The sequence below is a fragment of the Salmo salar genome, chromosome 11, assembly GCF_965601325.2.
Source record: "Salmo salar chromosome 11, fSalSal1, whole genome shotgun sequence".
NCBI lineage: Eukaryota > Metazoa > Chordata > Actinopteri > Salmoniformes > Salmonidae > Salmo > Salmo salar.
Window position 1 is genome coordinate 15,459,654 of NC_138301.1, and position 24,360 is coordinate 15,484,013.

Here is a 24,360-nt window from a genome sequence, read left to right on the forward strand (position 1 = left end):
GAGTCAACATGGGCCAGCATCACTGCTGAATGCTTCTGACACCTTGTAGTCCATGCCCTGACGAATTGAGGCTCTTCTGAGGGCAAAAGGGGGTGCAATTCAATATTAGGAAGGTGTTCCTAAAGTTTTGTACACAGTGTATGTCTGCTGCAGAGAGACAAGAGGGTGTCGGCTCACTTTTCCTTTTAAAAGGTGGAGAACAAACTATAGGATGAAAATTACCAGAGGTTTGGCGCAGCTACAGCCGACTAGCGTTAGCTAATACTACCTTGAGTTGCTCATTTTTATATATTTACAAATTGATCAAATACAATATTGTCCCAAAATATACTGAACAAAATTATAAATGCAACATGTAAAGTGTTGGTATGAACCTAGGACTAGTCCTAGAGGCATGGAGAGGCAGCCTTTAGTTATTATGCCCCCAGCCTCTGGAATAGCCTGCCAGAGAACCTGAGGGGGACAAAACTGTGGACATATTTAAAAGGGATCTTAAAACACACCTTTTTAACTTTGCTTTTCCTTAGGGTGCTTTTAGTCGTTCAGTTTTTATTGTTATTCTTTCGTTTTTAATCCTTTTATGTTTTTTGTGTAGTTTTTTTCCCCTTTGTTTGTTTTCTTTGAAGCACATTGCATTGCATTCCATGTCTGAAATCTGCTGTATAAATAAAGCTTGATTTGATATGATTTGATGAGCTGAAATCAAAGATCCCAGAAATGTTCCATATCCACAAAAGGCTTTTCTCTTAAAGTTTGTGCACAAATTTGTTTACATCCCTGTTTGTGAGCATTTCTCCTTTGCCAAGATAATTCATCCACCTGACAGGTGTGGCATATCAAGAAGCTGATTAAACAGCATGATCATTACACAGATGCCCATACCCTGATGAAGACAGCTTGCCTGTCGAAAAGTTGGACATTATATTTTTGCATCTGAGCTCTTAGAGTGTGCGGCTCTCCTTTATTTCAAGTTTTCCACTCCGCTAGCCAACACCTCGCCTAAATAAGTGTGCGTTTCTTTTTCCTCTATATTACACAGGTGCACCTTGTGCTGAGGACTATAAAAGGCCACTCTAAAATGTGCAGTTTTGTCACACAACACAATGCCACAGATATCTCAAGTTTTAATGGAGCAAGCATTTTGCATGCTGACTGCAGGAATGTCCACCAGAGCTGTTGCCAGAGAATTGAATTTTCATTTCTCTACCATAAGCTGCCTCCAACATCGTTATAGAGAATTTGGCAGTACATCCAACCGGCCTCATAACCGCAGACCACGAGTAACCACGCCAGCCCAGGACCTCCACGTCCGGCTTCTTCATCTGTGGGATTGTCTGAGTGGGGAGGGGGGTGCTGAGGAGTATTTCTATCTGAAATATAGCCATTTTGTGGGGAAAAACTTATTCTGATTGGCTGGGCCTGGCTCCCCAGGGGGTGGCTGCGCCCTTGCCCAGTCATATGAAATCCATAGACTAGGGACCAATGAATTTATTTAAACTGACTGATTTCCTTACATGTAACTCAGAAAAAAATGTGGCATGTTGCGTTTATATTTATACGTAACTATACATCCCCCCCGTCACAAGTTACAGGGTCCTCAGGTGGAAAAGCCTCAGATGCATGACCCCAGAAGTGTATACTGCAGTAAAGGAAACCCAAGGGCACAGGTATTACACAGGTATTAATGTAACATAGCACATCAAATGCAGCTGACTCAACTCCGCTCCACGGTGAAGGAGGTTTCTGATGAACAACACCAACGGACTGAAGCTGAGACCAGGCGTTGTGGTATTCAGCTCCGGCTACATCGACTCGCCCGACGTCTATAATAATTATATGACGCTTATCTTGTACCGATGTTTGTCCTCTGTAGTTGAGTGCCTTTCTTTGATTGCTGAAATCCGTATTTTTTCAATACATGTTAATCAAATACAATCAGACTGTTTGCTCATTGCTGTTTCTGTAAGATGGCAACTCAGTGCAAATGCACATGCCAATTGAATCTCAACAAGGAAACAGCCTGTGGTTGTATTTGATTCACGTGTATTGAAAGTATGAATTTCAGCAAACAAAGAAAAGGCACGCAACTAGAGGGCAAACATAGGTACAAGGTTAGCGTTTCACCATTTACATTTTATTGACATTGGGCGAATGGATGTAGCTGAATTCCACAAAGCCTGGTCTCTACTCCACTCCCTTGGAGTTCATCAGAAACTCCATTCACCATGAAGTGGAGTTTAGTCAGCTACATAAAATGGTACTTGGGTAAAAGCCTGGGGGTGTATGAAACCACTCCTGGGTAGACCACACTAGTGAACCTCCCATATGTGCCTTAGTCAGAGGTGCACGGAGGGGGGAGTCAGAGGTGCACGGAGGGGGGAGTCAGAGGTGCACGGAGGGGGGAGTCAGAGGTGCACGGAGGGGGGAGTCAGAGGTGCACGGAGGGGGGGTTCCTGCTCTCTGCCCTCACCTTATTCCTCTCAAACAACTCAGTCTGAATGGTCTTGAGGTCAGTGTCCAGGGCACTGGCCGCCTGCCGCCGTTTACGGGCCAGCTGTTCCTCCAGGTCCTCCGTCTGCGCCCGCAGCTTCTTGTTGTCTCTCTCAAGCGCCAGCTTCTCGGTCTCCAGACGCTCCCGCCGGCCCCACTCGGCAGCGTTCTCCACCTGCAGCCGCTCCATCTGAGGAGGAGTGGGGGAGGACAGGAGGGAAAACCATGTCAAATCAGAGGGAGAGGACGAGGTCAGAGGGTAAGTTGAATCAACCAATCACTGTACCAGAGAGGAATATTGAGACGCCTCCCTGCAGTCAGTCAGTCAGAGCACCAGTGTCCAGGTCGTGGCAGTAAAGCCCTTTGTAAATGCTCTACAAGTGAAGGGATGCTACATTAGCACTTTATCATACTCTCCTTTCTTTCAGCCTGCCAGCCACCACAGCAAAGCCATTAAACATTCACAGGGTGTATTCCCATGGCTGATACCTGAGCAGCGCAGAGCGGTGAGGATGTTGCTGCTGGGGCAATGAGGAAGAATAGAGGAGGGAGAGAAAAGAGAAGAGAGAGGAGAGGTGTGAGGCACGTGAGGCTGACAGTGGGCTGGTGTCCGGCCCCCGGGGGCCGCTGGGACAACGTGACACGTTCCTCTGAGGAGGGACAGGCGATGGGAGGAGGGCTCTCTAATGAACACCTCAAAGGAGAGGACTCGTTCCACTCCACCATGAGCCACAGGCATGAAATATACTCTCCAAAAATTACAACTTAGTATGTCAGTGACACACTGCCCACCCACCCAGCTCCCACTGCCACCATGTCAACTAGTTCGTCACATGGAGTCAGAGACAAGTGTGCACTTGAGTTCAATTGCTGTTAAATGGGCTGAATCACCCCCATTAAATGTAAAGGGGTTTGAGATCTATAAAACTATAGAAGTGTGTTTCAGCCTCACCTCTGCTCGTAGCTCGGCCAGTTTCTTGTCCATACTGGTGCGTGCTCCCAGCTCATCCTCCAGGTCCTCCGACATACGACCCAACTCATCCTGGTGTACCTCCTTCAACATGTTCAGCTGAGAGAGAGAGAGAGAGAGAGAGAGAGAGAGAGAGAGAGAGAGAGAGAGAGAGAGAGAGAGAGAGAGAGAGAGAGAGAATGAATACAGCCAGACAGCAGGAACTACTACAGGTGTTAAGCTCCTTGGTAAGAATGTGGGCATCCGTTGTCTTAGCATTATTTCTAGCTCCTCCTATAAACTGAGCCACCTTCAAGGATGATACACTCCCATACAACATGACGTTCTCACTCAGCTGTGCAGGCTACAGCGGTTTCTCCCTTCAACCTCGGAGATCCCACCGTGGTCCAGGCACATATTACACACATGCCACATCTCCACCTTCACCTCTCCTTCTCTGCATTCACTGTTCTCATCCCTCTTATCGCTCCTCTCTATCTTCTCCTCTCTCCTCCACCACCTCTTCTCCTCTCCTCTCTGCCCTTCATGATATCCGGAGAGATTTTTCAGTCTTCACTGACTACCCTGCCAGTCCATTCACGGTTTTCCAATGACATCGACGGGCACACACACACACACACACACACACACACACACACACACACACACACACACACACACACACACACACACACACACACACACACACACACACACACACACACACACACACACACACACAGAGCTTGTCTGCTTTGAGCACAGAGTGCCTCCCAGTGGCTGTCTCCTGTAAACACACACCCTCTCTCTGGCTCTTTGAAGCTGCTGTCTCAGCAGGTGTGTCTGTGTGAGGTGGATGTGTGCCAGTCTGCCAGGCTGTATTGACGTAGGTACGGACCATATTCCCAAGGCCAATATGATGACAACCCTTCTAAGACCACCAGGGTGAAAGGGCTGACGTTTGATGCCTTTACCCCGTTTGATGCATGGCCTCTGAGGGCACGTATTCGTCCCCTGGATGGTTGTTGGGGGATTAGAAGGTAAAGGTGACCCTAGAATCTCACCTGTTTCATGGCTTCCTGCTTGGTCTTGTTCTGCTCCTCGTATTTGAGTTTCCATTGGTTGAGCTCTGTTTCCAGCTTTTCTATGCTCTTACTGAGTGCATGCTTATCCCTGGGGAGAGAAGAGAGTTGGTTAAATACTACTCTAGCAACATAGGTAATGACTATTCAACAGAGATAGATAACAAACCTTCAGAGAACAATCTAAAACATGCACAATATTAGTCCTGAATATTTAATACAGGAAAATAGCTGTGCCTATTCAATATGTTTTTGAAGGAAGAGACTTGACAGAACCTGTGTCCCCAAAATACTATGTTACCATGATGCCATCAAAACAGAGTTGGATAGATGTTATGATTTAACTAAAAGTGACAGCTGACTTCAATATTCTGGTTGAATATAAATGTCTTCTCCTGAGGTCAGCAGGGTGCCTATGGCACTGACAGAATGAATGTTCCAGAATAGCCCAACAGAAACCAGTCTTACAGACAGACGGGCTCTGCCAGATTGTTGGACCTGAAGATGCAGACCAATCACCAGCGGAAATCAGCAGCCTCCAGAGAGCTCATAAAACAGTTATGATTCTAATGGAAAAGATAATGGGGCTGATGGTAGTGTTGGCGAGAGTGGGAAGCTGCAGCGGTGCCAGAGCTGAGCTCAGGCCAAAACAGGAGGCTCTGCTTGTAAATTATGAGACTGGCATCTCAGCCAACGATGGAACAGAGAAGAGACAGAGCAATTACTAGTCTACACTTTCTATACACTCAACATTAATGCTAATTTCCATACGAGCCATAATATATCTGAGGAAAGCACCTTCACATAATTGAACAGTCCTCAACCTCTCTAAATATTGCCCTCCTTCAGTCTCCTTTCCTCCTCCCTCGATCCCCTCTCCTTACTCGCGTTCCTTGAGCAGGACCTTCTGTGATTCGTCGAGGCGGAGCTGGAGGGCGTTGATCTTGCCGGGGTCCTCCTCCATGGCAGCGATGTCATCCCAGAGCAGCCGGCTGCGGTCCTGACGACTCAGGGCAGAACGCAGGCTGCTGGCACTACGGGCGTCCCACGAGTCTGGACCTTCCGCCTTGGACCTCAGCACTGACTCCAACAGCTCCAGCTCCTAGGAGAAGGGAGGGATAGAAAGAAAGAAAGAAACAAACAATGACAGAGGATCGAGAAAGTGGAAGGGAGGGAGGGAAAGACAGAGGGTGTAAGTAAAAGGGAGAATCCGGAAGAATGACCAGAAAGAAGAGAGGAATGAGGAAGAGGGTTATATGCAATTTCATTCACTGTTAGTCTACACCTGTTGTTTACGAAGCATATGACAAATCAAATTTGATTTGATGAACCATGCAGTGGAGTCCCCCCACTCTGAAACCCTGACGTCAGCCATCACAGCTCCACTCCAAGAGAGAAGGCTGGAGAGCGAAGCAGACTCCGAGACTCAAATATTTACTTTTCTTAATTAAACCCCACCAGGGAGACAGGTTTTTTCCTAACTCAACAGCGCCGGTACAGCAGCTATCATATTACCCCCTATCCCAATTTCCTGTCTGTAAAAATTAAATTCCCAGGACGTTTGAACTTTTTCAACCACATATTCTTTCTTCTCTTCCTTCTCTTCCTGTCTCTGGGAACCACACAGGGCTCCGGACCCTCTGCCAACCTCCTGTTACTGAGAAAGCTGAGCACAAGAGCACAACCATCAGATTGAAGGAAAAACACAGGCTGTTACCAGCGGTGGCCAGCAGGGGGACCTAGAGGTTCATGAATAAGGTGGAGGTGAGCGGGTAGCCGCTGCTCCTCTCACTCAGCCCGCCACATGTGGAAGCACTCAGCGTGTCGGTGTAAGACTGAGGGAGAGAACAATGGAGGGGCAGGAAATGGGATTGTATGTGAGCATCCCCACAATGCCCAGCTCATTTTCATGCTGCTGTTTATCCAACAGTAATTTATTATACATGGCCAGCTGCTTGCCTAGGGAGAGCTCAGTGTATGTGTTGGCCTATGGTGAGCCAATGAGAAAGAATCTGACTGGACATTCTCCTCCAGGTTTGTGTTGTACGTCTTCTCATTATTCACTTATCGTCTGTTTCCCCTTTGGCTCCAGACTGGTAAACGGAGAATGGTTATCGCCATTACCTTTCATGCCTGAAGTGGACCTCCTGTTCTGTATGAGTGTGAAAGTGTGTGTCTGTCAAGAGTGTTTCCATGAAAACAGCAGCCCACCCCATGTGTGAGTTGGCTCAAGGTCAAGTCAGATTGCTAATGGCATTGATCTGTATTCACTGCTGCTTGAGCTGCATACAGCTGAACACTCCTTGCCAATATACACATTTCCTAAAAACAGAAACCTCATCTTGTCCAACTCTCAACAACGAGTTATAAATAGGACCTGAATACACATTATGATCCCAGGTAGAATGCTACCCTACTGTAAACCTGATGAGCCAGCTCAGGGAGTCTATTGTGACCTGTGTCTAATTGACAAAGGACATCTGAGGACACCAACAGCTACAATGCCTTCCAATCATGCAAGATGACAGGCTTTTCTGTGACAGGAAGCTTGTTTAATTTCGTGGGTCTAACAGGGAATTTCCCATCCCTCCAAAATGTCTGAGAATATGAGGCTCACAGAGAGGGGACTGGGCTCCAATGATTCAGTACCCAAGCTGTGCCCCCTGGGTAGAAGATAAGGTGGTGCAGGGGGGATTCTATTTTAACAACAAAAGCTACACTTCAGCAGAGCTCCCACTGAGGCACAATGCTGGAGGTTAAGCTCTGAGACATATCTGCTGCTGGCTTTTCATTAACAAGATGAAACGCTGGCCCAAATAAGTGACTGGTGCTCTATCTTCTACCAAGAACTCCGATCAACCTTTCCCCTGGCTCAGATCTGTGCTGGGTTATAGAGTACTGTAGTGTGTCTCTGACATTGTTTGGTTCTAAAGTGTGTGACCATTCTCCCACCTTTTGTCTGTCAGGTTTCTCTGTGTCCACATCTCTCACTGGTTCCTGTTCTGGTGACCCGGGCCCCTCGCCCACCCTGTCCTGCTTGCTGTCCACAAGGGGCTGTGAGGAGGAGGAGGGTGGGGTGGAGGGTGGTGCTGAGGGGGCGTGGGAGGGTGAGGCCTGGTCAGCACGGAGACGCAGTGCTTCCTGTCTGAGTGTCTCGTTCTCGGAGGCCAGTTCCTGGCGCTCCCGACGTGCGCCCATCAGCTCCTTGGTCAGGGTGTCCAGCCTCTGGCGGAGCTGCCGCACCTCGTCCCGTGCCCGGTTCCTCTCGGAGCGCACCTTGCTCCACTTCTCCCTCCAGTTGGCCGTGCAGTCCGACCACCAGCGCATGGTCTTCTCCATCTGGGCAGCTCGCGCCCTGGCCTCCTCCAGCTCCCTCAGACGTAGCTCCTCACGGCTCTCCCAGTCCCCAGACTCGCCCAGGCCAGGGGAGAGCAGCAGGGGAGGGCTGGAGCTGGGGGTGCCTCCCGTGGGGCTGGGCGTGTGGGTCAGGCTATCAGGAGAGCGGACCCTGTCCGGCCCCAGGCCCAGGCCACAGAGCAGGCCCGCCCCGGACTTAGCGGCCTCGGCCATGTGGGGGCTAGGGGTGTGGTTCATCACAGAGCCGATGATGATCCAGGAAAAAGCAGGAAACGAGCGATGCTGTGCACTCAGGAGTGCATGGTCATCTTTACTCAGTTGGCTACCTGCAGATTCAAACACAAAACGGAGACACTGGTTAGCTGAACAGTATTAGGGCTGTTGCAGTGACCATATTACCACCACACCTGCGGTCACAAGTCATGAAGGCAGTCAAATTCCACATGACCGGTTAGTCACGGTAATTAGGCTTCTCCAAGCTCTGATGCTGCTGGTCATTAGTAGCCTACAAAACGTGCTAACTGCCTGGTACTCAGCAGTCCATTGTCCCTCTAATCACTCTGACATCAATGCAAATGTTTTCAAAAATCTAATCAAACACTTCATGGGAGCCCATGAGCTCATGTTGCGCAACATTTCTATAAACTATGCAATTGTGTGAGAAAACAGAGTGATGGCCTCTATTAAAAAGAAGAGGATCCCATCAGCTTTCTATAGGCTAGGCCAACTATATTTATTTCTCAACTTTCCTAATATTAAGCACATTGCTTATATTTACAACAGGACTACAGCCTACCTGGTTGGCATGAAAATAAACCACGAGGAAAAGTGTCCTCCATTCGCTATTTAAGTGCATAGATGACAAGCATTTTTTCCCGCTGCCCGTTTCAATACAGGTGCATGATAATGGTCCGTTCTAAAGCAAAACAAATGTCACACATATATTATTTAGAATATGTGAAAACAAGATTAAATCAAGAATAGTCTGATGGGTGACAATATTAGCCTATCACTTGTGAATTATATATCATCACTTGTGAATGACGCCCAGCATAAGAAACAACGCCTTTTTTCTTCTTTACTTGTTCGAATCATAGTCGCACACCTCATGTAGCCTAGCCCACAGGCCTATATATTTTAATGAGGCTTGTATCACAACTAAAGTGGGAAAATAATAAAAGCATTACATGCATAATTGCATTTGCGGTCACTTTTGATAATGGTGTTTTCTGCTAATGGAACATTCACGCTTATATTCTACAACCTTGTGCGCATTGCTGCGCTCATAATGTGAAGAAATGGCCTAATAGTTTATCAACATTTTAAGTGAAATGTTCTGATCTGTTGCATCAGCCACATTGCATAAAAGGGTTTGTATTAATTTGGGATCTATCGCATCCCACAACTGTCCCAAACTATGATTGGAATATTTATTTATCGCACAGAATAGAATACTTCAACTTTTGTACTATGGGGGATAGTAGATTGACATAGGCTAGTGCGTTTGCTGTTCGTTAGGCCTACTCATCTTGTTGGCTGATGAAAAAATATCTTCAATATGCACCTCGAAATTGGATAAGGAAGTGCGGAGTTGCGTCTCCGATGTGTCTGTATTAACTTGTAGCCTGTGAGAAAGACCTGATCATGTGACCGAGGGCCGTGTGAGGGAGTGACACTACGAGTTGCACATCACACACAGGGAGAAGGGCACAACGCAGCACTGCGGGCCGCAAAAGGCATGAATTTATTTAGGGTGCATTACGGCCACAAAGGGGATGCCGCCTTAAAATTTGTGGCATTATTAAGTGCTTGTCAAATTGTGAATGAGAGACTATTGGAGTGTGTACAGCCTGCGCAAAAAACACTAAAGCAGAGCTCATGCCTTTCAAGCTACTTTTTTCCCCAAATCATCATAAGAGTCTCATCATGCAGCCTTACCATGTACCACATCCAAACATACAGCCCAACGTTTGTAGAACAACTAAATGAAGCGTATAGGAGTACCTAATTCTTTGTTAACCGCTCAACACAGAATAGTTGCATGTGTGCACTCCCCCAAATCGTTTGGAGAAAATATTTATATTTTATTCAGCTTTGTTCAATTGTATTTTATATACTATAAAATAATGCCACGGAATTATAAGCAAATCTTGTCTGCTAAATGAACTAGTGCAGCCCACAGCCATTTGGCATAGCCAACTCAGAGTATGCTATTCTTTTCTGAAATAGACTACATTTTCTACAACATGCTTCTTTAGACCTGTCTAAAATAAATAGTGGATTAATTGTGAAGGTGTAGGCTATATTACATGGATTTATTAGACTTTTTCAAATGGTTTGTAGGCTAAGTGTGGAAGCCAGGAGATGCTAAATGTGTTTATGTTCGTTAACTTGAGGCTGACAGTTATTTGCTTGACAATCACCGACAATCACACGCTCTAGTCTACTCCTATTCTATGATCATTAACCACAACTGCCACAGCAAAACATTCTGGTCGATAAATGAGTAACATAAAGTTCAGTGTCCCTGTGGAGTTCAGAAATACGTTCTCCTGCTAGGTGTGATCTGGGGCCAGTCTGAGTAGGTGAGATACAATGGGCCATCCTCTTCATACTGTTCTGGTGCCAGTTACAGGAGGTGATGAATGGTCACACGTTTGAGATTGCCTAGAGCCAGTACAGCTTGAAGAAAATTGCAAAGGTAATTTGCAAACAGCCCAGGATGAGAAATGAAGCTTCAACTAGCACCATGGCAACCCAGTAAACCCATTGACCTCACGCATGTCCAGACTCAGACTTCGGCTTAACACCATGGCAACTTGCAGTCCCTAGACACCGATGAATCGGTTACCAGAAAGGAATTTATGCAGAAAGATAGAATGAAAATACTCTACAGACAGGTCATCACTAGAGTACCACACACCCAACAGTCCCCGGAAGGCAGATTTGAACAGGTCATAAGACATGGCAAAAATGTTTACAATTATAGGAAATTAGCTGTAAAACTACAAAATTGTCTCTCAGCCTCATTGCAAAATGTGTAGAATAGCATGTAATTAGCTATAAAACTGCACATTTTCTCTCTGCCCTGTGGCAATATGTGTAGAATTGCAAGAAATTTGCTATAAAACGACACATTTTTGCAGGGTCATGGCCCTTGCCAACAACATCAAGAATACATGTGCATTTGCTGACAGTGAGGGATGGGTAGACTTGATGATGAGACCGTTTTAGCTGGTTTCTTGTAAGGGCAGAAACCGAAACTCTGATCATTAATTTCCAATCCCCAGAGGCAGCGACAGCATGGTTTATCTATGTATGAGAATGAGGCGAGTGAAGAGTCTGAGAGGACTTTGGTGTAAAAGGATATGAATTCTCAAATCAACACCCCCAAAACCAACTCTCTGGGGTGTAAAACATGAGATGAGCCGGGAGTCTAGTGCAGAATCCCTCGCCTGATCACCATCAGAGCCTGTATCTGACATGTTTACTGCAACTTAATCACACCAGACCTGTAGCACTGTGTGTGTGAGGGAGACTCATGTAATGGATCAATTGCATGGCTGAGCCATAATTATTTGCTCTGGCTTAAGGGAAGCTGTTTATATGCTGATGAGAGAGACTAAATATAAAAATACACCCACCGTAGGCTACTAGCGTGGCACACCAAACGTACAAAGATGCAAATTGTGGAATAAACATAGCAAGGATTCTGCAGTAACAGACCAACACATTAGTCCTAAACACTGAGCAGCAAACTCACCAGTTCCCTGTGAGTAACAAATGTATGAAGGACGCTCATTCACCATGCGTTCTCTCAAAGATCTTGTCTAAAATACCATCTCTGTCTCTGACTGTTCTCTGCCCGGTCTCTGTACTAGTGGATATCTTGAGGAATCTCAAACACAAAGGAGATTGTGAGCAGTGCCGTCAGAGATGTATTATGTACCTACGTAACGCCTTCACTGCCTGCAGTCTCCTTGTGATCCATATTCTCCATTTCATGTTCATTAAGATTTCAGTGGGGGACGATCTATAACATCTCATTATGCCATGCCATTTTAATGTCCCCTCCATATAAACTCTCTGCCTAAGCCCCCTAGTAGGCACCCACCTCTCTCACTAGCTTACTCTGTCACTCCGCACCAGGGCTCACGCTACAGCTCAGAGATGGTGGTTGGAGTCAGCTGAGGGAGTCCAGTAGAGGAAGGAGATAACCTCTCGCTTCTTTTCACCTACACTGAGCACTATCCTCTGAGGGTCTTGTCTCGTGCTCTCTAAAAGGGAGGCAGCGACAGAGACAGAGAGGGAGATGGTTTGGGCCCTGTCGCCTTTGTACGACATATCCGTCAGGGATAGCAACATACACAGAAACACACACACAATGGCTCTGTCTGGACCACAAACCATTTCTGTTGTCCCCTCGCATGGAAAGGGATAGTTTTTATGGAGAGAAAAAGTGAACATATATAAGTATGTGGAAGAAGAGGAGAACAGGTGAAGAGGCTGCTACAGAAAATAAGAAGATAAAGTGGAAAACGAGACACAACTCTTCTTCTATCAGCTAACTGTGGATGTAATCTGAACTGAATCAAGTGAAGACACAGGAACTGGGTCTAGTAATACAAAAGGGAGACAGAGAAAGCCTCATCAGACGCAGACAGGAAGGTAGAACGAGAGCAGGAACGAGAGAAGAATGAGAAGGTAAGAGAAAGTATGAAACAGAGGGACAGAAGAAGAGTGCAGAAACCCAAAGACAATGACTGGAAGAGATTGCATTTGGGTATAGAGGAGATAGGCTATAAGAAGGGAAATGTTTGGTCTGTGTCTGGCTGGCAGACAGAGGGTTTTGAAGGCTGCAGCTGGTGTTTTCGCTGTACATACACAGTGGTTTTCACCTAGGCCTACATGGAGGGGACAGTACTGTATGGCTTCAATTAATCAATCAAGCACTAAGTTGCTCTTCAGGATCAGGATTGCAAAGAAAATGATCTCGAACTCCTGCGTAGGAATGGTCTATTTTGTAACTGTCTACTTAGAGCGTAAAAGGAGGTTGAACAGTCTGGTAAAATACGTTTTTTCAAACAGACAGACAGGCAGACATTGCACTTAAATGTGGTTACACAAAGGAAACATGCATACATTTCTATGGAGCGCAGTTGAGCAGCCTCTACCACAGCAGCCTCTTCCTGTCACTTCATTTCAGAGGTCAGGGGTGAAGGGGGTTTGTGTCTGTTTCTGGAATATCACAGAGTGTGTACGGGTGCTGAGATCATGGGCTAAGCTGTTGCGTCTCTCTGCATAATGATCAAAGACCCATCTCAACAATATCAAAGCCTACTGACAGACTAACATTTGTCAACATGCCAATCAAAAGTTCAAGTTGTTCTTCAGACCCATCCATTTACCTTTTTACATTTTAGTCATTTAGCAGACACTCTTATCCAGAGTGACTTACAGTAGTGAATGCATAATTATTATTTTTTTCCTGTGCTGGCCCCCCGTGGGAATCGAACCCACGACCCTGACGTTGCAAACACCATGCTCTACCAACTGAGCTACAGGGAAGGTCAGCTGCTGTTCTATGAATTATGTCATTGGTTTGAATGGACTACTTGTTGTCTCCCTCTTATGCCTCCATGGGGTATTTGTTCACCTTCACCGATCCGAATCTTGTAGGGAAACATCAAAGAGGTGAACAAGGTATTGAACTGGGAAGTGATCCTAATACTGAGTGACTACTGCAGACAGATACAATAAGCACAAACAAAAGTCTAGTCAACAAACTCCAAGAGAAAAAAGTGGAGCAAATCAACATGGCTCTACAACGGGTGAGTGAAAGAATGAGTGCAAAAGGGAGCGAGTTTCAAAAAGACTCCAGATGGAGAGAAGAGATGGACAGAGACTGAAAACTAGAAAAGAAAGAACAAAGTAAAAGCTGGAGCTGAGTTTCTGCATTTCAATACAATCTGTTCCAAGACAGTGGTATCATGGGTCAGCGATCCCAAAATGAAATGCCTCTATAAATAAGCCAATTTCTCTGGGGAACTTCCATTGGAAACTGGTTCCAGCTGGAGGATCCAAGCTCATGTGGGATATGTGGAATCCAGCCGATAGCTGCAGGATATTGAGAAATGAAACGCAGAAAGAGAGAGTAGAGTAGCCTTCACTGGAACCTACCACACAGACGCACCACCACTCAAAGTAACATAAACTAATATGAATAGATATGTCTAACTATAAAGTGTTTTGCGATTTTAAATGCACTTTAAATCAAGTTTGATTCCATTTATACTGTAAGACAACCATGACATGTATATGCTAATTCTATTCCATCAAGACTTGTACCTACAGTGGGGAGAACAAGTATTTGATACACTGCCGATTTTGCAGGTTTTCCTACTTACAAAGCATGTAGAGGTCTGTAATTTTTATGATAGGTACACTTCAACTGTGAGAGACGGAATCTAAAACAAAAATCCAGAAAATCACATTGTATGATTAAGTAATTAATTAGCATTTTATTGCATGACATAAGTATTTGATACATCAGAAAAGCAGAACTTCATATTTGGTACAGAAACCTTTGTTTGCAATTACAGAGATCATACGTTTCCTGTAGTTCTTGACCAGGTTTGCACACACTGCAGCAGGGATTTTGGCCCACTCCTCCATACAGACTTTCTCCAGATCCTTCAGGTTTTGGGGCTGTCGCAGGGCAATACGGACTTTCAGCTCCCTCCAAAGATTTTCTATTGCGTTCAGGTCTGGAGACTGGCTAGGCCACTCCAGGACCTTGAGATGCTTCTTACGGAGCCACTCCTTAGTTGCCCTGGCTGTGTTTTTCGGGTCGTTGTCATGCTGGAAGACCCAGCCACAACCCATCTTCAATACTCTTACTGAGGGAAGGAGGTTGTTGGCCAAGATCTCGCGATACATGGCCCCATCCATCCTCCCCTCAATACGGTGCAGTCGTCCTGTCCCTTTTGCAGAAAATCATCCCCAAAGAATGATGTTTCCACCTCCATGCTTCACGGTTGGGATGGTGTTCTTGGGGTTGTACTCATCCTTCTTCTTCATCCAAACACGGCGAGTGGAGTTTAGACCAAAAAGCTCTATTTTTGTCTCATCAGACCACATGACCTTCTCCCATTCCTCCTCTGGATCATCCAGATGGTCACTGCTTGAGCAGGGGGACCTTACGTTCCCTGCAGGATTTTAATCCATGACGGCGTAGTGTGTTACTAATGGTTCTCTTTGAGACTGTGGTCCCAGCTCTCTTCAGGTCATTGACCAGGTCCTGCCGTGTAGTTCTGGGCTGATCCCTCACCTTCCTCATGATCATTGATGCCCCACGAGGTGAGATCTTGCATGGAGCCCCAGACCGAGGGTGATTGACCGTCATCTTGAACTTCTTCCATTTTCTAATAATTGCGCCAACAGTTGTTGCCTTCTCACCAAGCTGCTTGCCTATTGTCCTGTAGCCCATCCCAGCCTTGTGCAGGTCTACAATTATATCCCTGATGTCCTTACACAGCTCTCTGGTCTTGGCCATTGTGGAGAGGTTGGAGTCTGTTTGATTGCGTGTGTGGACAGGTGTCTTTTATACAGGTAATGAGTTCAAACAGGTGCAGTTAATACAGGTAATGAGAGGAGAACAGGAGGGCTTCTTAAAGAAAAACTAACAGGTCTGTGAGAGCCAGAATTCTTATTGGTTGGTAGGTGATCAAATACTTATGTCATGCAATAAAATGCAAATGAATTACTTAAAAATCATACAATGTGATTTTCTGGATTTTTGTTTTAGATTCCATCTCTCACAGTTGAAGTGTACCTATGATAAAAATTACAGACCTCTACATGCTTTGTAAGTAGGAAAACCTGCAAAATCGGCAGTGTATCAAATACTTGTTCTCCCTACTGTATGTGGGGTATAATGGTTAGGGAATACAAGAACACAGTGCTGTCACTACACACAGCCTAGTGTTGCTGTGAGAAAACAGTGTTCTGCCATCAGAAATAGAGGAGAGACAGAGTGACAGAAATTGAACATTTTGAGGATGCAGGCAGAAAATTCTACAACTGTATTCAAGTGAAAGATAGAAAGGAACAATATAATTCCCTGCTGCTGGTGCTACATTGCCAATGCACTTTCCTAATTTTAACAAGACACACAAACAGTATCTTTATACAAAAGGCACAACTGCTTTAGTTGTTACAGGCTGTATCGTGCGTTCCAGTTGCCTACACGACAGCACCTTGCGGTTTTACACCTGAAACTACCAAAGGAAGCCAAACAGGCTGTGCAGCCTGGGTCTACAACCGCAGACTGAGAAAGTGTTGTTTTTATATCTTTCTTCCATCTTGGTGAAGCGGAAAGCATTTTTTTGGGGGTCACCGCTTTATTCGTTCTTATCTGAAAACACACAACACAAACATGTGCCTATTAACCCGAGTGCTTGTCTCTGCATCATTTTACGTAGAAGTGCAGAAAGCTACAGGACCAGATCTGAGATGGTAGTGGTGCTATCACTTTCTCTAAGATCTTTGAGATGTTGTGATATTGGTGCTACTGTAGGTAAGACAAGACTATCTGGGGCAGACACTTCAGCATAGGAGAAAACAGTTCACTTCACTATAGTACATCAAGTGACTTAAAAAGTACCGCGCAATAGCCTCACCAAATATATGAAGGAGTGATGAAGTGAGAGCTTCTGGTTCATTTTAATCTAGCTCATGTTATTCAACGGAGAAAATCATTGTACCGTGACTTTGGGCTCACTAACGTTAAATCCAACACCATCAGGAAAATGGGTCATGATTTGGTCATCTTGCTATTAAATCTTCAACAGACAGCAACAGCAGAGGGAAGCGTTTTGCAAAACATAAGTACTAGAGACTTAAAAACATATGAACAGTCTCTGATTAATATTTTTTCAGTGATGCTTGTCCAAATACAACAAACAAAGTGTCATTGCTCATTAAAATCTCTTAGCCTGTAGTGCCTAACTGATTTGGCAAGCAAAAAAATCTCCCAATTCTAGACTCCAGTAAAATAACAACAATCCATGGATTTTAGGGCTTCTTGTTTCCTGTTGAGGCCCTGGATAATGGAGAGGGGGGACAGGAATCAGGATCGGAATATCACACAGCTGGCATAGCAGTCTCCATCTTCTACATATCAATGATCCGAACAACCTGCCCTGGCTGTGACTGTGCTCTTAATAGGGTCTCCACCCAGCAGGATGAGGGGGGACAATGAGAGGGCCAGGGGACAGCTGACCAGCAGAGAGAGTGGAGTCTGCATCTCAGAGTCAGGGTCCAATGGTAACAGCCAGGGTGAGAGAGGGGCCTTCTGCACTGCAGAAACTGACTGGTACTGCTGCACATATCAGCAAATTAAAGCTTGCTTTCACTGAGGACAAAAAGGTCAACACTAATGTGTGACATTTTATTAGTCCTCACAAGGTCAACTGCTATATCTAGGGTAGAGGTTGACCGATTAATCGGAATGGCCGATTAATTAGAGCCGATTTCACGTTTTCATAACAATCGGTAATCGGCATTTTTGGACACCGATCATGGCCGATTACATTGCACTCCACGAGGAGACTGCGTGGCAGGCTGACTACCTGTTATGCGAGTGCAGCAAGGAGCCAAGGTAAGGTTCTAGCTAGCATTAAACGTATCTCATAAAAAACAATCAATCTTAACATAATCACTAGTTAACTACACATGGTTGATGATATTACTAGTTTATCTAGCTTGTTCTGCGTTGCATATAATCGATGCGGTGCCTGTTAATTTATCATTGAATCATAGCCTACTTCGACAAACGGGTGATTTAACAAGTGCATTCGCGAAAAAAGCACTGTCGTTGCACCAATGTGTACCTAACCATAAACATCAACGCCTTTCTTAAAATCAATACACAAGTATATATTTAAAAACCTGCATATTTAGTTAACCTGTTATGGATAGGGGGCAGTATTTTCACGGCCGGATAAAAAACGTACCCGATTTAATCTGTTTATTACTCCTGCCCAGAAACTAGAATATGCATATAATTGTTTGATTTGGATAGAAAACACCCTAAAGTTTCTGAAACTGTTTGAATGGTGTCTGTGAGTATAAGAGAACTCATATGGCAGGCCAAAACCTGAGAAGATTCCAAACAGGAAGTGCCCTCTCTGACCATGGAACGTCTAGATGTAAGAGGTTAAAGGAGAGTCTTGTCTTTAACCTCTTACATCTAGACGTTCCGCTAGCGGAACACCTGCTCCAATATCCAATGATAGCCGTGGCGCGAATTACAAATTCCTCAAAAATCCCCAAACTTCCATTTTTCAAACATATGACTATTTTACACCATTTTAAAGACAAGACTCTCCTTTATCTAACCACACTGTCCGATTTCAAAAAGGCTTTACAGCGAAAGCAAAACATTAGATTATGTCAGCAGAGTACCAAGCCAGAAATAATCAGACACCCATTTTTCAAGCTAGCATATAATGTCACAAAAAACAAAACCACAGCTAAATGCAGCACTAACCTTTGATGATCTTCATCAGATGACAACCCTAGGACATTATGTTATACAATACATGCATGTTTTGTTCAATCAAGTTCATATTTATATAAAAAAAAACAGCTTTTTACATTAGCATGTGACGTTCAGAACTAGCATTCCCACCATTCCCATTTTCGAGGAGTTTGTATTTCGCGCCACGCCCTATCATTGGATATTGGAGCGGTGTTCCGCTAGCGGAACATCTAGATGTAAGAGGTTAATATTGCCTTCTAACATGAATTTCTTTTAACTAGGGAAATTGTGTCACTTCTCTTGCGTTCTGAGCAGCAGAGTCAGGGTATATGCAGCAGTTTGGGCCGCCTGGCTCATTGCGAACTGTGTGAAGACTATTTCTTCCTAACAAAGACAGCCAACTTCGCCAAATGGGGGATGATTTAACAAAAGCGCATTTGCGAAAAAAGCACAATCGTTGCACGAATGTACCTAACCATAAACATCAATGCCTTTCTTAAAATCAATACCCAGAAGTATATTTTTTTAAACCTGCATATTTAGTTAAAAGAAATCCAGGTTAGCAGGCAATATTAAACTAGGGAAATTGTGTCACTTCTCTTGCGTTCATTGCATGCGGAGTCAAGGTATATGTAACAGTTTGGGCCGCCTGGCTCGTTGCGAACTAATTTGCCAGAATTTTACGTAATTATGACATAACATTGAAGGTTGTGCAATGTAACAGGAATATTTAGACTTATGGATGCCACCCGTTAGATAAAATACGGAACGGTTCCGTATTTCACTGAAAGTTTAAATGTTTTGTTTTCTAAATGATAGTTTCCGGATTTGACCATATTAATGATCTAAGGCTCGTATTTCTGTGTGTTATTATATTAGAATTAAGTCTATGATTTGATAGAGCAGTCTGACTTGAGCGGTGGTAGGCAGCAGCAGGCTTGTAAGCATTCATTCAAAGAGCACTTTCCTGCGTTTGCCAGCAGCTCTTCACAATGCTTCAAGCATTGCGCTGTTCATGACTTCAAGCCTATAAACTCCCGAGATTAGGCTGGCAATACTAAAGTACCTATTTGAACATCCAATAGTCAAAGGTATATGAAATACAAATGGTATAGAGAGAAATAGTCCTATAATAACTACAACCTAAAACTTCTTACCTGAGAATATTGAAGACTCATGTTCTCATGTTCTGAGCAAGGAACATAAACGTTAGCTTTTTTACATGGCACATCGTGCACTTTTACTTTCTTGTCCAACACTTTGTTTTTGCATTATTTAAACCAAATTGAACATGTTTCATTATTTATGTGAGACTAAATTGATTTTATTGATGTATTATATTAAGTTAAAATAAAAGTGTTCATTGTTCATTCAGTATCATAATCGGTCGATCTCTAATCTAGGGGGTTTAGGGTTAAGGTTAGACTTAGTGTTATAGTTAAAATTAGGTTCAGGGTTAGGAGCTAGGGTTAGTTTTAGGGTTAGGGTTAAGGTTAGTTTGTGGTTAGGGAAAATAGGACTTTGAATGAATTGTGTGTCCCCACAAGGTTAGTTATACAAGACTGTGTGTGTGTGCGTGTGTGTGCGTGTGTGCGTGTGTGCATGTGCGTGTGTGTGCGTGTGTGTGTGTGCGTGGGGGATGCCGGTGACTGCGGGGGAAAGTGACTGAATAGAATCTGACGGAGGTATGAGGATGACTGAAGAAGCTGGCTGTTTTAATCCTGTTAGCTGGCGTCAGGGCACAAGAGGGACACGACACAGAGGGGATGTTTCAACACTAATCATCCATCAAATAAAGAACCATGACTTTCAGGGGCCCAAGGGAACATACATGTACACTACTGTTCAAAAGTGTGGGGTCACTTAGAAATGTCCATGTTTGTGAAAGAAAAGCACATTTTTTGTCAATTTAAATAACATCAAATTGATCAGAAATACAGTGTAGACATTGTTAATGTTGTAAATGACTAGTAGCTGGAAACGGCAGATTTTTTTATGGAATATCAACATAGGCGTACAGAAGCCCATTATCAGCAACCATCACTCCTGTGTTCCAATGGCACATTGTGTTAGCTAATCCATGTTTATAATTTTAAAAGGCTAATTGATCATTAGAAAGCCCTTTTGCAATTATGTTAGCACAGCTGAAAACTGTCCTGATTAAAGAAGCAATAAAACTGTCCTTCTTTAGACTAGTTGAGTATCAGGAGCATCAGCATTTGTGGGTTCGATTACAGGCTCAAAATGGCCAGAAACAAATAACTTTCTTCTGAAACTTGTCAGTCTATTCTTGTTCATGCGAGAAATTGCCAAGAAACTGAAGATCTCGTACAACGCTGTGTACTGGCTCTAACCAGAATAGAAAGAGGAGTAGGAGCCCCCGGTGCACAACTGAGCAAGAGGACAAGTACATTAGAGTGTCTAGTTTGAGAAACAGACGCCTCACAAGTCCTCAACTGACAGCTTCATTAAACAGTCCCCGCAAAACACCAGTCTCAACGTCAACAGTGAAGAGGCGACTCCGGGATGCTGGCCCTCTAGGCAAAGTTGCAAAGAAAAAGCCATATCTCAGACTGGCCAATAGAAATAAAATATTAAGATGGGCAAAAGAACACAGACACTGGACAGAGGTACTCTTCCTAGAAGGCCAGCATTCCGGAGTCGCCTCTTTACTGTTGACGTTGAGACTGGTGTTTATAGTCAATTTCTCACTTTCTTACTTGTCAATTTCTTACTTGCCAGCCAAAGGTAAACCCAGAGAGAGAACCTTAACTTCATTAGGGTAGGGGGCACTATTTTCACCTCCGGATGAAAAGCGTTCCCAAAGTAAACTGCCTGTTACTCAGGCCCAGAAGCTAGGAAATGCATATAATTAGATTTGGATAGAAAACACTCTAAAGTTTCTAAAACTGTTAAAATAATGTCTGTGAGTATAACAGAACTGATATGGCAGGTGAAAACCTGAGAAAAATCTATCCAGGAAGTGGGATTTTTTTATGTTTGTAGTTTTCCATAGACTGCCTATACAGATTCCATTGTCTTAGGACTCAAATTGCACTTCCTATGGCTTCCACTAGCTGTCAACAGTCTTTAGAAATTGTTTCAGGCTTGTATTCTGAAAAATGAGGGAGTAAGACCACTCTGAATGAGTGGACACTGCAGTGTCCCAGACTAAGCTTTTGTCCAGTTGAAATATTATTGATTATTATGACTAAAAACAACCTGAGGATTGATTATAAACATCGTTTGACATGTTTCTACGAACTTTACTGATACTTTTAGGATTTTTCATCTGCCTGTTGTGACTGCCTTTGAGCCTGTGGATTACTGAACAAAATGTGCAAACAAAACAGAGGTTTTTGGATATAAAGAGGGACTTTATCGAACAAAACAAACATTTATTGAGTAAATGGGAGTCTTGTGAGTGCAACCATATGAAGATCATCAAAGGTAAGTGATTCATTTTATCGCTATTTCTGACTTGTGTAACTCCTCTACTTGGCTAGTAACTGTTTGTAATGATTTGTCTGCTGGGCGCTGTTCTCAGATAATCGCATGGTATGCTTTCGCCGTAAAGCCTTTTTGAAATCTGACACCGTGGTTGGATTAACAAGAAGTTAATCTTTAAACCGATGTATAACACTTGTATGTTTTATGAATTTTTATAATGAGTATTTCTGTTTTTGAATTTGGCGCTCTGCTATTTCACTGGATGTTGGCCAGGTGGGACGCTACCGTCCCACACCCCCTAGAGCAGGGGTGTCAAACTCATTTTAGCTCAGGGGCCACATGGAGTAAAATCTATTCCCAAGTGGGCCGGACCGGTAAAATCATGGTATATATAACTTAAAAAGAACAACTTCAGATTGTTTTCTTTGTTTTAATACGATCAACATAAAACATAAAGCTGGAGCCTGAGGACAGTGTGTCCACAATAGTACAAGCACAACATCACTATTAATCATAAAACACCTCAAGTTTATTTGAAAATTCTAAAGAAAAAGAACACACAAACACACAATGCCTCAGTGATTCACAGAAGTATATCACAGATCACAGAACTATATCAGGGTGTCTCATGCAGCACTTTAACCTGTTAGGGCTAGGGGGCAGTATTTGCACGGCTGGATAAAAAAATGTACCCGATTTAATCTGGTTACTAATCCTACCCAGTAACTAGAATATGCATATACTTATTATATATGGATAGAAAACACCCTAAAGTTTCTAAAACTGTTTGAATGGTGTCTGTGAGTATAACAGAACTCATTTGGCAGGCAAAACCCTGAGACATTTTCTGACAGGAAGTGGATACCTGATGTGTTGTATTACCTTTAAACCTATGCCATTGAAAAACACAGGGGCTGAGGAATATTTTGGCACTTCCTATTGCTTCCACTAGATGTCACCAGCCTTTACAAAGTGTTTTGAGTCTTCTGGAGGGAGATCTGACCGAACAAGAGCCATGGAACGATGATGGCCCATTAGACACCTGGCGCGCGAGTTCATGTTGGGTACCCTCGTTCCAATACGTTATAAAAGAGAATGCATTCGTCCACCTTGAATATTATTCATGTTCTGGTTAAAAAAGGCCCTAATGATTTATGCTATACAACGTTTGACATGTTTGAACGAACGTAAATATATTTTTTCCCCTCGTTCATGAAGTGAAGTCCGGCGGGCTTAGATCATGTGCTAACAAGACGGAGATTTTTGGACATAAATGATGAGCTTTTTTGAACAAAACTACATTCGTTATGGACCTGTGATACCTGGAAGTGACATCTGATGAAGAGAATCAAAGGTAATGGATTATTTACATAGTATTTTCGATTTTAGATCTCCCCAACATGACGGCTAGTCTGTATCGCAACGCGTATTTTTCTGGGCGCAGTGCTCAGATTATTGCAAAGTGTGATTTCCCAGTAAGGTTATTTTTAAATCTGGCAAGTTGATTGCGTTCAAGAGATGTAAATCTATAATTCTTTAAATGACAATATAATATTTTACCAATGTTTTCTAATTTTAATTATTTAATTTGTGGTGCTGACTTGACTGCCGGTTATTGGAGGGAAACGATTTCCTCAACATCAATGCCATAGTAAAACGCTGTTTTTGGATATAAATATGAACTTGATAGAACTAAAAATGCATGCATTGTCTAACATAATGTCCTAGGAGTGTCATCTGATGGAGATTGTAAAAGGTTAGTGCATCATTTTAGCTGGTTTTATGGTTTTGGTGACCCTGTCTTTGAATTGACAAAACATTACACACAACTCTTGTAAATGTACTGTCCTAACATACTCTAAATGTATGCTTTCGCCGTAAAACCTTTTTGAAATCGTAAAACGTGGTTAGATTAAGGAGATGTTTATCTTTCAAAGGGTGTAAAATAGTTGTATGTTTGAAAAATTTGAATTTTGACATTTATTTGGATTCAAATTTGCCGCTCTTGAAATGCACCTGCTGTTGATGGAGTGCACCACGGGTGGGACGCTTGCATCCCACCTAGCCCATAGAGGTTAAGTGGGGTCAAATAGTTTATTTGACTCCTGATACCTGGCATCTTTTAGCTTTCACCAACGCATCAATATCAGGCGTCACATCCTGAGTGGCAGCCAACTTCAGGATGTGATTCAAGTGCTTGTGCGTGAGCCTTGAGCGCAGCTTTGTTTTTTTTATGCTCATTACAGAGAAAACTTACTCACAAAGATATGTGGTTCCAAACATGCACAACAGTTTTGCAGCGAGGGCTGTCAAGTTGGGGTAACCTGGCAAGAGATTCTGATAAAATGTGTCCAAGCCAGCTGCGGCAAATTTGCCCTTCATATCCGAGTCACACTGCAAGTCTATTATTTCAAGTTGGATGCTGACGGGCAGATCAGAGGGATTCACGGTGAATGGCGAGCAAAAAACATTGAAGTCTTTCTCCAGTT

General features: G+C 43.7%; 1 protein-coding gene across 3 annotated transcripts in view; it reads right to left on the reverse strand.

Annotated features, from left to right (window-relative positions):
* Positions 1-24,360, reverse strand: part of LOC106562045 (coiled-coil domain-containing protein 102A) — an 80,637-nt gene that overhangs the window by 30,757 nt on the left and 25,520 nt on the right. For all 3 annotated transcript variants that reach the window (XM_014126581.3, XM_014126580.3, XM_014126582.3), the window contains exons 2-6: positions 7,474-8,204; positions 5,406-5,623; positions 4,504-4,612; positions 3,443-3,559; positions 2,471-2,680 (exon numbers count right to left, since the gene is read on the reverse strand). In XM_014126581.3, coding sequence (XP_013982056.1) covers positions 2,471-2,680; positions 3,443-3,559; positions 4,504-4,612; positions 5,406-5,623; positions 7,474-8,204 — 1,385 coding nt within the window. The remainder of the gene's footprint in view (positions 1-2,470; positions 2,681-3,442; positions 3,560-4,503; positions 4,613-5,405; positions 5,624-7,473; positions 8,205-24,360) is intronic.